Source organism: Heteronotia binoei, chromosome 4 (assembly GCF_032191835.1).
Source record: "Heteronotia binoei isolate CCM8104 ecotype False Entrance Well chromosome 4, APGP_CSIRO_Hbin_v1, whole genome shotgun sequence".
Lineage (NCBI taxonomy): Eukaryota > Metazoa > Chordata > Lepidosauria > Squamata > Gekkonidae > Heteronotia > Heteronotia binoei.
Window position 1 is genome coordinate 84039676 of NC_083226.1, and position 14497 is coordinate 84054172.

At 42.0% G+C, this 14497-nt stretch overlaps 1 protein-coding gene across 1 annotated transcript in view; it reads right to left on the minus strand.

Moving 5' to 3' along the window:
* Nucleotides 1–14497, minus strand: part of SHC3 (SHC adaptor protein 3) — a 107522-nt gene that overhangs the window by 41530 nt on the left and 51495 nt on the right. Inside the window, 3 exon segments of the mRNA XM_060235485.1 lie at nt 388–441; nt 3587–3706; nt 8194–8257. Of these exon segments, the coding sequence (XP_060091468.1) occupies nt 388–441; nt 3587–3706; nt 8194–8257 (238 nt within the window).

Genomic DNA, 14497 nt, shown 5'->3' on the forward strand with positions numbered 1-14497 from the left:
GGCTACAGCCCTGGCAAAGAGAAGCATAAAAAGGAAACATCCATCGCTATGAGCTGTACTTAATCATATTTCCACCGGTATAGATATTGTTCTCTACCAATATAAGATCCCATTAGCTGATTTTCAGACCACTATACCATTTATGATCTTCCCTTGCCCTCAAACATCATAAAGTTATCATTAGCTCAATCCCACGGTTACCAAAGTGCCCAAGTTAAATCAAGGGATAAAACTTTGCTCTAAATTTTCAGTGCCTTCCCTTGGATTTTAATAGCAAATATCAAACTAGCAATGTCTCCTTGAGCAAGTTAAGTGTTCGATATATTCTGATAAAGCACCCTTTGACATTAATACCATGGGGGAAAGTCAACAATCAAACATACTTACCACATCTACTCCAGAAGCAAAGGAAATAGACTGCATATGATGGTTTGCTATAATCTGTAGAGAGTTCAGAAGAAGATTCACATGAGTATGCCACCTGCCTAGTGACCTTTTTTCCTTTATAACTATGTTCCTAAGTATGTATATAGTAGGGATGTACATTTGCTTATTAACTAATGAAAAGAAAAAGTCTATTTATTAATGTCTTTATTAAGAGTGGTGCAGAGTGTTAAAGCTGCAGTACTGTACTCCTAAGCTCTGCTCACGACCTGAGTTCGATCCCCAGCAGAAGCTTGGTTTTCAGGTAGCTGGCTCGAGGTTGACTCAGCCTTCTATCCTTCCAAGGTTGGTAAAATGAGTACCCAGCTTGCTGGAGGGGAAGTGTAGATGACTGGGGAAGGCAATGGCAAACCACCCCATAAGAAGTCTGCCGTGAAAACGTTGTGAAAGCAACGTCACCCCAGAGTCGGAAACGACTGGTGCTTGCACAAGGGACCTTTCCTTTTCTTATTATAGCAAGACAAAATGGAACTAGAAACAGAATTAGAGCTGAAGAAGTTCAAGCAGAGTTCAGAGGGAGGGAGGATGAACTGATAGGAAAACTGACAGTGACTCTTGCCAATCATTACAGCCAAAGAGGGCTTGCACCAGAATCAATTTTTCCTGATAGTTGTTTCTTTCTCAGTGTTTTCACTAATCATCATTAGTTTATGGAGGGCTCTCTTGATTCTTTAAGAAGTTACTTCTGCCTGAGGGATGCTATTTTCAATTACTTTGTTACTCTTACTAAGAGGTAATATGACTTTCCCTTTTCCATTTCCATTTACTTTAGAAGTCAGTAGTATTTTCCCCCAGAGGTAAGTGTGAAGTGAACACATGGGGAAATGTTTTGCTTGCTTGCTTTTTCTGGATGCTAAGCAATAATGAAGACTTGGGTGAGGAGAGAGCAGAAGCAAACATTTTGTTTGGTCACACACAGGCACCCTTCCGGTGTCAGGAAGTACTGCAAACTGTGGAGAATAGAAACTGTGTTTGTCTTCCCACCACCAGTTATCACATGTCCTTAAAAAGGTAAGCGTAGTCCCCTGCGCAAGCACCAAGTCATTACTGACCCATGGAGTGATGTCACATACTGATGTTTTCTCATGTCCTTAGATGATACATTATGTTACAAGTTGTGAGATATTCTGTCATCTTCTTTCCTTTTCAAATAAAGGCAAGATCCAACCCTGCCCTCCTGCTTTCCTGGTGAAGATGGCTGCCTTTGGGTCTGATGGATAAGGTAAAAACATGCAGGTATTCATCATCATCAACTTCTGCCTCTCAACTAAGGATGGCCTACTTGTCAAAGGAGAAATCTCTCCCTGTCAGATCTTTTTTCTCATTCTCACCACAATCTCCCTTGGTATTTGTTTATTTCATATCCCACTTTCTCCTCAGTGGGGACCCATAGCAGTTTACATAATTTTCCTCTCTTGCACTTTATCCTCACAACAACCCTGTAAGGTAGGTAAGGCTCATGATCAGTGTTCCCTGTAAGCTGAGTTAGTGTGAGCTAGCTCACAGTTTTTTAGTCTCTGGCTCACACATTTTTGTCAGCTCAGGAAAAATGGCCACAGAGCAAACTAATTCATGCATTAGCTCACAAATTTAATGCCACTAACTCATGAGGTAGAATTTTTGCTCACTATACTCCATAGCTTAGAGGGCATATTGCTCATGATGTGTGACTTTCATCCAGCAAGTTTCCATGGCATAGTAGAGATTCAAACCTGGGTATCTCAGATCTTGATCTAATACTCTAACATAGGAATTTTTTTGTTTTAGCAGGAATGCACAGGAATGCAATTCTGGTTGGCTTGGATCCAGAGGGTGTGGCCTACTATGCAAATGAGTTCCTGCTGGGCTTTAAAACCATGTGTGAAACATGGTTATGTCAGGGGTGTGTGGCCTACTATGCAAATGAGTTCCTGCTGTGCTTTTTTCTACAACCCCCCCCCTGCTCTAACCACTATACTATGCTGGTTCTCTGCCTTTCTTGGTTGCTTCTTTGTGCCAGTTCTGTAGCAGTGTCTGCATTTTAGGACTGCCAAAGATCTGCTTCTGTCTGTTATGGAAGCAAATGTTAAAAATGCCATCACAAGTTGCACCCTTTTCTGCCAGAAGTTTCTCAGGGAGGATCCTGTGGGATATATTCCCTGGATATACTCCCTTTTATACCAATCAGATGGAAAACAAAGACATTACAATTACTTGTATGTGTTCTCCATTAAAATGTATAAGGAAAGCTAGAAATAAATGTACTGTTAAGGAAAAGAAAAATCAATTAAAAATTAAAAATGAAATGAGAGGTTTTGACACTCCTCATAAGTAGTGTGGAGTAAAATCAGAAGCCAAATCAAGAAATCCCAACATCAATAATGAGTGACTGAAGTTATGAATCCCTGACCTTTCAGTCACAGCATACCCAGATGGCAACTCGTGACATTCTCAAGTTGGCTCTTAGGTGCTAAACCAGAAATACTGGGCTTTTGCACAGCAGAAAGGCTTGTTGTGCAATCACAGTTCGACTCCTGTGATGTAGGACCTGGGGGCACAGCTGGAGTCTTTCACACATGTAGCTTGCTGTGCTGAGAGATGGTTTGCACTCCTTTTGGGATGCCCTTTAGGGTCAGACAGGCCACTGAGCAACTAATAGACTGCATATTTTAAATACAGATGGAAGAGTGGCAAGTAAAATTTTTCAAACTCACACTTATTTTTGTGGATGCTCAATCCTGTCCTGTAAAAAAGTAAGGAACATCTTACCTGCTTAATCTGAGTTTGGGGAATCATTTAACTTTTACTCTCACACTAAAAGGAAATTACAAATTCTGTCTGGGGAAAACCATCCAGTAGAAATGGCTTTGTTACATTTTAATAAGATAATCTGGTGAAAAAGAAGGTAAAGACTGGCTGAAGTTTCACTATATAGAAGAACCCTTGGTTGTTGCTAATCATGCATTTTAATTTTATTTTTTACACTTTAAGATCAGGAGTCAGGACATGCAAGTTTATGAGTAGTTCATATGACACAAATGAACCTGCTGTCATGAAATGTTTGCAGAATCAATGAGGACTTGTACAAAAATAACCAGGCAGATAACAAGCAATAAGAAACATGGAACTATAATAATGATGGACATGACTTAAAATCACAGACCTGTTTGGACTCAGGTGTCATCAGGTTTAAGCTGGTAGTAGATATATTCAGAGTTATGTTCATTCCTGCAAACTGAAGGTTACTCTTTCCCAAGATACTGGAGAGAGCTTTACTTGGTGGCTGTAAAAGGAGAGGGGGGAGGGAAATTACACATCTGAGTACTCTATTGACATTTGATGGCGGCTCACTCCACATGGGATAAATTGAAGTTTCTAGTGTTTACTAGTCCAAAGTGTGACCTTTTAACCAACATTATGCAGCTGTATGAACATGTGTAAATTTGAAAAAGAGGAAAAGTAGTACAGCAAAGAAAATGAAGATTGCTTTGACAAGAAATGAAGAAACAGAGGGTCAAGCTAAACATGACAGCAGTGGGACACAGGTATCGTGCTGACACCTAAATCAACAGTAGAGTGAGGGTCTATCTGTTAATAAAATTGGAACTGAGGGGAGCTGGACTCTGTTCCTCCCTTGCATTACCTCCTGGTACTCATTGATTTTTAGTACTTGATTCCAATCTAGTTCACTTCTGATACCATTGCTGGGTTGTGAAGGAAAATGCCAGAAGTGTTGTGGCATAGTGAGGAAAGATTGGGGAGGAGCTGTCCCCTGGAAATCACTTTAAATCAGTCCAAACAGCCTCTGTTTTCACATGGGAAACCATCAATATCGGAAAGATTATCCAGCTGGCTAGGGAAATTTTGGTCCTTTTGGTCTTCCTTTTTTTGAGCCAGTTTGGTGCAGTGGTTAAGAACATAAGAGAAGCCATGTTGGATCAGGCCAATGGCCCATCCAGTCCAACACTCTGTGTCACACAGTGGCCAAAAAATTTATATATACACACACACACACACACTGTGGCTAATAGCCACTGATGGACCTCTGCTCCATATTTTTATCCAATCTCCTCTTGAAGCTGGCTATGCTTGTAACCGCCTCCACCTCCTGTGGCAGTGAATTCCACATGTTAATCCTTTGGGTGAAAAAGTACTTCCTTTTATCCGTTTTAACCTGACTGCTCAGCGATTTCATCGAATGCCCACGAGTTCTTGTATTGTGAGAAAGGGAGAAAAGGACTTCTTTCTCTACTTTCTCCATCCCATGCATTATCTTGTAAACCTCTATCATGTCACCCCGCAGGCGACATGATAGTGCTCAGACTCTTATCTGGGAGAACTGGGTTTGATTCCCCATTCCTCCACTTGCAACTGCTGGAATGGCCTTGGGTTAACCATAGCTCTCATAGGAGTTGTCCTTGAAAGGGCAGCTGCTGTGAGAGCTCTCAGCCCCACCCACCTCACATGGTGTGGGGGAAGGAGATAATGGAGATTGTACGTCGCTCTGAGACTCTGATTCAGAGAGAAGGGTGGGGTATTAATCTGCAGTCTTCTTTTTCTTCTGCAAACTTTGAGAAAACCACAAAGTGAGCTGATCCCTGTAAACAGTTACCAAATGATAACAGCTATCATGCAGAGATGTCAAATAGTCCTCATTTCATGTGCTATAAGAAACATGTTAAACCAGCCCAAAATGCCTTCCTCTGGCTGGATCTATACTGCCACTCGGGGTGGCAGGAAGCCAACCTGGAAGTGAGATGGTGGAAATAGGAGCACCCGGGAGCATTCAGACAGTGCATGGCCCGCCCCCAGAACAGGGACAGGCTGCATGCATCCTGAAGGAGCGTCCAGAATACATCTGCTGCTCCCCAGGTGCTTCCCGGCTGTCCAGATGGCCGTGGAGGCACCTCAGAGCCACCTCAGAAATTAGGTACCACTTTGGAAGTGGTACCTTTCTGAGGCGGCTTTCCTTTGGGCCAGGACAGGGTGAGTACAGGACAGGGATGGCAGGCAGATGTGGGCGTTTGGATGCACTTTTTAGATCTGCTCAACTGCCATCCCTGGGGTTGCTTAACCTCCCATCTGGACCCATCACAAACCATAGGAATCAGCAGCCATTTCCAAATGCATGGAGAAAAATTAAATGATTAGAAGGTTAGTTGGACAAGGTGAAAAGTAAAGGGAATAGGAATATTGAGTGCTAGATTATAAATACAATGCATCAGCACAAGCACTAAACAGATGCTAGAGCAATAAATCTCAGTACAAAACACAGTACAATGGAAGACCAAGTTTTTATTTTTATAATGAGCGAATTTTCTTCAGAAGTACAGTCACATCTATGAATGCATTCCTCTCACTGCAATCGCTTTTCACACAAATATAGCAACCCATAGGTCAGCTACAGACTGTCCCAATGAAATTGAAATGTGCTCTCATTGGGTTCTAGATTATAGATTGAAGCCAAAATTTTAAGCTCCAGAGATACCTGTGGAAAGAATGCTGTCAGACAAGTAAAGGTAGCTGTACAGGCTGAAGGAGTGTAAAGTTGCCAGTTCCTGACCCATAAGTGATTCTTGCTACTTTTACAGTTTTGTAGACATAAGGGAATGTAACACAAGGAAAGCTCCTGCTCAGAACAAAGTGTTTGTGGCAAACACAATAAAGGAACAATATCAAAGCTATGACAAGGATCTCAGACAGATAATTCCAACATTACTATAATATATGGACTTAATCACAGTGACCAAAGTTCACACACACATTTTCATCTCTATGTGCAACAGCAATGGATTTGAAGGAGCCACTGGAGATAGTTTTCATTCCATCTCTGATGTAATACATTAAAATGGATAACAATCTGTGAATCAGCAAGTGTTAATGAGCCATGGTAGATGTATACATATTTTTATTTTATTACTTATTTTTATTTACTTCATTGATATCCCACCTTTCTCTCCAGTAGCAGCCTTAATAGCCCTGTCTTACCAGAACTTGGGAGCAAAGCAGAGTAAGCCACAGTCAGTACAGAAGACCATCAAGGAAGACTGGGGTTATTGTGCTTCTCACCTCTGGCCTTGAAAACTCCATGAGCGGTTTCTGTGAGTCAGTTGCAACTTGACAGCCCACTATTATTGTTGCTTACATCATTCTCTTCTCCTCCATTTTATCCTACAAGGTAATTTAGGCAGAGTGGCTGACCCAAAGTCACCCAGGAAGCCTCCATGGTAGAATGGGGATTCAAATCAGGATCTCTCAGATCTTAATCTGATGCTCTACCCATTACACCTAATCGGCTCATATGCCATTTAGATATGCTGGAGAAGTGATTCTACTTCACCAAATTATCTGCCACCCTCCCTGGCATATGTGAAGTGGTCACAGGAATAGATACTAATTACTGAGCTGCTAATAGATTTTAATTGGGTTATCTAATTTGAAACTAGGTGATGTAGTTTTAATGCTGTAATGCTTTTATGGAATTAACTTACTGTTGTATGAAATGAGGTAAACTGCCCTGTGCCCACTTGCAGGGTAGGACAGGGTAAAAATCCATAAAATAAAAAAAAATTTAAAATACCACATTGACTAATAGTTGACCTATAAGTAAGCCGATTTACATGTACATGGGACTCTACTACCTTATGAGTTTTGGGGAAAATCTTTCTCATTCAAAGCTAGTGAGATAGAGAGAAAGGTTTTGACCCAGCCTTCTTTCTGACATTAGGTTTTATGTGTAGGGAGGATTTCTGGAGGAACATAGGGGAGCATTCAGTTTTGTAATTCCCTATCTGCATTATGAGGGGGTATGTTCCAAAGGGTTATAGCACACAATTCTTCTCAGTGTATAATTGTCTTTTAATTGTTGAGAAAAAGCATTCTTTCTGATTTATTTTTAATAATAATAATATCATGGCTATCTATTAAAATCCAAAAAAGAAAAATCTCATTCTTAATTTATACTGCAAATTTGTGTTGAATTGAATATTACCTATTATATCTGCCCTAGAAAGTTGCACATGAAGAGCCAGACTCAGATCTCTGATCAGTAAGGCCTTTAAGACCATAGTCATGCAATTACAGCCACTCATTCTCTTTAATCATCTGTCCCACAGCTATTTGTTTTTCTATAATAATGAAAGATATCAAGTCTGTAAATTATTTGGGATACACAGTGGTGTATAAAATAATTAATAATAGCTGCTACGGTTGTAGTTATCTGTCCTTACTTTGGAGCATATCTGATTCTCAGGGGTTGGGGAACCAAAGTCTCTTGACAAGTCAGATCTATGCATATAATAGTTCTATGTATCGATATGATCTGATTTATTTAATTTTTAGCCCACTCTTCCCGCAAACAGACTCAAAGATATGGCATTTCTATGTAGGCCATCTAGGGTGGACCTGCAAGAGGAGTGAAGAAGATGTGGATTTGGGGTAGGATATTGACAGAAGTATAACAATATTTATCACAGTATGTGAGATGGGGGAGATTTTGCCTGTTAGATTTTCTGCCTCAGGCATCACTCTTGTCTAATAATATTTAGTTTGGGCTAAAAGGTGATGAAATCTAAGATTTTATTTATATGAAGTGTTTGGGGAAAGATTGCTTTTCACATCTGAATTTGTGTAATGTAAGTCTGAAAACAGAACTAAAACATTGTAGCACATTTGAAATGTTTACACTACTCTCCACTTGGCATAAACTGCAACTACCTATTCCTGGGCTAAGCTAATACAATCAATTTATCACAGAAACAAGAAAAATACCTTTCTTTTTTTGAAGGCTCCTTTGGTGCCTGGCACAGCTTCACAAACAAGGCTGATTGCTTCCCTGGAAAACGAGAGAAAATGTTTATATCAAATAGCTATGCTTGCTCCTTTGTTACTTTTTGGAACGGTGCTTGAACATATTCATATAGAAAACCTACAACTAGATTGTAGCATTACAGTATTCACATTTTTAAAAAAAGTTAAACCAGAGCAAGAATTTTCTCCAATGTTCTCTGTGTTGACAAGTGTTCACCAGATTGTTCCAAAATAAATAGCCCAGTGCAGGACAATGTAGGAACATTTCTTGTGAAATAATACTACCCATATTGATAAGCATATACAGAGTAACCAATTTTCATTGAAGCATTATTTTTCACGTACTAGGGAGTAAATCCAATTGAACAACAGCTCAACGGGATTCATTTTCAAGTATACATGTACCATACTGAAATTGCACCGAAATGAATTGAAAACAAGAGATTTCACACATTGCCAGGGATTGTCTTATTTCAACTAGCTCCCACTTAACAGTCGTTGATTGGTAGGACATCTTTAAATGTCGTCTTTAAATAAATTATTAGGGTTACCAAGTCCAACTCAAGAAATATTTGGGGACTTTGGGGGTGGAGACAAAGGAAGGGTGTAACAAGCATGACTGACATCACATTTAAAGGGACCACACTCCTTTTAAATGCCTTCCCTGCATTTGGAAATAATGAAGGATAGGGGCACCTTCTGATGGGGCTCAACGTCATCTCAGAGTCAGAAATGACTGGTGCTTGCACAGGGGACCTTTCCTTTCCCTTCTGGGGCTCTTAGAATTGGACCCCCTGGTCCGATCATTTTGAAACTTGGGGGATGTTCTGAGAAGAAGCACTGGATGCTATGCTGAAAATATGGCACTTCCACCTCAAAAAAACAGCCCAGAGCCCCAGATACCCATGGATCAATTCTCCTATGAGAATTGTTCTCCATAGGGTATAGAGAAGTGCCCAGAAGACATTTCCCTCCACCCTGCTTTCTGATAACGCTGAACAGCGAGGGAGGACCTCCAAACTGGGGGATCTCTTGCCCCCAACTAGGGATTTGCAACCCTGCAAACTATCCTGGGCAATTCACAAGACTCCTCTGCCTCTGGAACATATAGGGTAAGTAAATCTGTACTGAATCTGATTATCATTTAAATGCTGGTTATGACCTTCACAGCCTGAGATTTACATATCTGAAGAACCTTCTCCTCCCATGTATTCCTATGCACCAACTACAGGCTGTCACCTGCAGGCTGTTCAACCAATAAGGGTGGCCCATCTGGCACTGACTGGAGTGGGAGCTGCCAATCATAGGTGGTGTCTGGAGATCTCCAGGAATTTTAACTGATCTCCAGAGATATTAGTTCCGCTGGAGAAAATAGCTGATTGAAGCTGGATTTTATGGCATTGTACTGCACTAAGGTCTTTCCTCTCACCAAAGTCTATTTCCACCAGGCTCCACCCCCAAAATTTCCAGGAATTTTCCAATCCAGAGTTGCCAGCCCTAACCAAACCCTAGACCTTTTCCATCATGGCTACCACAAGGGAGGGGAGAGAAGACCCATTCTGGAGATCTTTAGAAGGTGCTGCAAGGTTTGCTTGTTTGCCACACCTTTTGAAAGGGCATGAATGGTAAGGATCTTAAAGAGCTGAAAAGGGTATTTAGGTAGGTTTCGTTTGTTTTATTCTGCAATGCTTTAATTATTGTTTGTAAGTCACCTAAGAGGAAACGTGGGGTCTAAATATTTTAATAAATTAAAATAAATCAAATATTTCCCCATGTATTAGTTTGCCTAATCAGCTTGCATTACCATGCACTCAGTGTTGATATCAGCTTGCATTACCAGGCATCCAATGTTGATTTGACTCACGGTCAGCCAGCTAAGAGTAATCATATAGAAAGATGCTTCCCTACAAGCTAAATGGACAGAAAGATGGCTGATCATTCCACCTTAAGATGTCAGACTGAAGAACTAGGACCATCTTATCAGTTTTGACTGCTTTTTGCTCAGATATGCTGGCCATGCTTTATGACACTAGTTTGCCACAGCCATTCCCAGCCAGGACAGATGCTTTTGTACAGTTACGCCCAGAGACACCTTTCTGAATGTGTCTGATACAGATATCTCCTGTGCCCTTCATCAAAGGTAAATCTTGTCTCCACTGAAAGGTGATTTATAGGAATATTGTGAAATGATTCTACATGCTATAACATTTCATTGTTAAGATCTCAGCTAAGTACTGTCTAATACTAAATTTACTTAACTCAGAAATTATCAGCTGCAGGTAAATGGCATGGTTGTCATCATAAATATAATATAGTCATTATTACATAGGCATAAAATGCACTATACTTTCACAATATATTTCACTATTGCATTGTGTGATAAAGTAAGGAAATTCTCAGACTTCTTTACTATAGTGGACTCCCCTAGATTAATAACTACTGAGATCTATAAACAAAAAATCTTTAAGATTAAACAAGTGAGTTGTGTCTCAGTGTATTTGATTTTCTTGAGGGTATATAGATATGGGACAGAGAAGGAACACAAAACACACAAGGAAAGTGCTGAGGGAAATAGTCTGTAACAAAATAATGCAATTTGCTGACAGATTCCCTTGCAAAGACAATGAAGGCAGAAAGAAAGGCTATTACAGTGCGATCCTATGCAGATATCTTCCAGTCTATGCCCAATGAAACCATGGAATTGCATTGAGCAGGGGAGAGAATGGGCTGTCAGTCTTCCTTCAAGCCCTGTTAAAAACATACCGGATCAGATCAGAAGGGAGCATATGCTTCTTAGCAAAATTGGTATCTTAATTATGAAGATGTTTTGCAGCTACACATTCACTTTTTTTTACAATATATCAGGAATGGATCTACATGTTTTTTGAGGGGGGGGCAAAATTAAAAAATGGCGCCCCCTTATGGGCCATTCTATCATATGGTCCCATAGAATACAATGGGCTCCATATCCTTCTGTCAGCGCCCGGAGTAAGCACCCCCCTCTGCCCCCCCTAGATCTGACTCTGCAATATATTGATAGATAAAATAAAGTATTTCTGAAATTTAAAAATTCCACTGGTTTTTCATGCCACAAGTACAGAAAAAAATCATATTTTTAAAATATTCCAATCTGCTATCAAAGTAAATGAATGTAGGAACCATACGTTAACTGTGAAGAAATGCATTTTTTGGGGAGGTTTGAAATTAGCAAAACCTTCACTAAGTTTTAAAGGGTTTTTTCCCCTTCTATCTCTGGGCAGGAAAGGGGGAAGGCAGTCCAATGGCCTTCCAGCTTCACCTCAGCTACCTCTTAGGAAATGCTAATAAGTCTAGCTAGAGACAATGGGTTGGCCCAGCCTACTTCTCACCCCAAGCAATGGCTTTCCAGCTTCACCTCAGCTACCTCTTAGGAAATGCTAATAAGTCTAGCTAGAGACAATGGGTTGGCCCAGCCTACTTCTCACCCCAAGCAGGGAACAGAGATTTGGAGGAATAAGTACTAGAAGGACTTCAGGAACAAACTCCTAGACAAAAAAGACTTGGAAGAGTTCTTTTACCCAGCCTGACCTGATCAGTGCATGGAAGTGGAAGAAGAGGAGGATTTATACTACACTCTTCACTATACAAAGGAGTCTTACAATCACCTTCCCTTACTCTTTCCAAGGGGTCCCAAACCGCCACTGGGGGATCTCCCGATTTGAGTTCTCATCCCCCGCTTTCCAAAAATCAGCCAGTGGGGGACAAAATGGCGGCCATTTGTGACGCTCTAGGATTCATCTCTATGGTACAGTAGAGTGCCACAGCCGGAGGACCCACACCATATGCTGTGTTCCCCGATTTCCCCAGTTGGCGCCAGTGCTCAGTTCTGTGATTGGCGGGGGCTCCAAAAAGCGGGCTCTGCTAGGCTTGCTCCTTACCAGGAAACCAGCCGGGTCGGGAAGAACTGGTGTAGCTAAGATAAGTGCTGAAGGGGGGGGGGGCTCTCGCTGGTGCTGTCAGCCAAGATGGGGGTGGTGGTGGGGGCTCTAGCTAGTGCTGCCAGCTGAAGTGAGACGAGCACAGTTGGGGTGGGTGCGGGCTGGCAGACTCTCGCTGGTGCCGTCAGTTCGGAAGAGCTCAGGGCTCCCTCTCCTGCTGCGCTAACAGGGCGGGCTCGCTTTGCTCTCAGGGGAAGATATGCTAAGGCATGGTGTTATCCTTTTGCTGGCAGGCAGCTTAGTTTGGGAACTGGGAGGGGAGCTGACCTGTGGCCATGCTCTGTGGAATGTGTGTGTGTGTGTGAGGGGGGTTACTTGTTTGCCAATGGCTGCACTTTGCATCGGGGGCCCTGGATGAAGCTGCACTTTAGTTCTGGGGAGAGGATACTGGCATGGGCCCACCTGCTGCAGCTGGCCCCTCCACTCGCCCAGAAAACTGTTACTTGCCTGTGTGGGAGGAGAAGGCAAGAGGAGGCAGCTGGTGCCATCAGCGGCTTAGCCTGCAATAGTTTAACCAAGTTGCTGGAGAGGGAGCAAAGGCAGCTCTAGAGCATGGCCCGGGAGATGGAGTGGGGGGGGGGCGGGGAGGAACAGCCTGTGGAGAGTGGTGCAACTCTTGTCCCTGTTGCCCCAACATACTCAGGAAACCAGCGGTTAGGAAAGCCAGGCATCAGTCTTCTCTTCAATAAAACTTCGTTGATCTTAAAGGTGATACTGGACTCTTACTTTGTTCTCATCAGTTTGCTACTTGACAGTATTTCTCTCTCCTCGAGCATGAAAGTTGGAGCAGGGGAGGGAATGCCTGGGTGTCCCTTTCACAAAATGCAAACTGTATTTTGTAATGGATGGAAAGGGACAAGCTTTTATCATTATAATTTGTTTAATGAGGGTGTTGTTAACGGGTGGGAAGGTGATATCGGGACGGAATATCGTTTGTAAAAAGCATGGGGTAGCTACAAGCATCAAGGTGCTGGGCTGGAACCTAATAAATCTCCAAGAAAATGCTGGCTCTCTACTTGCCAAGCCAGGCACCAGATCTCCCTTGCTTCCAAAAAATCACAGCATTTTGTCTTGTCTGTTATTTGATGGTATTTCTCTCTCCACCCTGATTACAGATGTTGGAGTGGGAAAAGAAATGCCTGGGTGACCCTTTTCACAAATGCAAGCTGTATTTCATAGTGGGGTGGGAAGGAACAAGCTATGAATTATGCATGGTGTGTGATAGGGATGCCAGCCTCCAGGTGGGACATGGGGATCCCTCCGAATTACAGCTCATCTCCAGATTCCCCTGGCGAAAACTGATGCTTGGATCCCACTGAGATTCCTGTGCTCCCCAGACTCCATCCATCTCCAGGAGTTTCTCAGCTTGGATCTGACAATCTCTCGCCCCTTCCCCTCCTAGTGTTCAGGGAGGACCTGGCAACCCTAAGTGTGAGCTGAGTGGAATGAGTCTCTTGGTGTTCTCTATTGCTGCTTTAAATCAAACTTCATTTTGCTTAGATTATTTTCTGCTTAAACTTGAACTGCTTAAAAACCTAGAGTGACATCATTATAAGGGGACTCGGGAAGTGACATCACTTGACCTTTGACCTGCAAGTGCCATCACAGGATGTGACATCACAAAATTGATGTCACATCCTTGCTCCTGGCTCCACCCCCAAAGTCTCCTGACTCCACCCCCAAAGCACCCAGATATTTCCTGAGTGAGACTTGGCAACCCTACTCTTTCCACAACAGACACCCTGTGAGATAGGTGGGGCTGAGAGAGTTCTGAGAGAACTGTGATTGACCCAAGGCTACCCAGCTGGCCGCATATGAAAAAGTGGGGAATCAAACCTGATTCCCCACTCTTAATCACTACACTACATTTTGCTCTGATAAAAACTCCTTGGAGCAAATGCTGATTCCATCAAAACTGACAGAACTCTTAACTGAGGTCTGGAGGAGTCAGCCATTGCCATGTGCTGGCCTGAAGAAGGTTTTCAGAAGGCACTTCTGAAAACACCTGCTAACTTTCTTAGCTAAGGAACCTGCCTTATGTTTAACATCTGATAGGGCAAGTATAGAGAGAGGAACAGAAGATTTGCATTTTACCCTTTTCTTTTTAATCCCTTGCTCAATCTGGTGCTGTGCTAAAAATATGCTTGTGAATATTTTCTTTTTTGTGTTAAACCAATTTTATTATTTTTGCAACATATTGAAAAATATTAATCAACCATAAATTTCAAAATATTAACCAATACATTACAAAGTTTCCTCCTCCCCCCAACCCTCTTTTTTCTAGACCT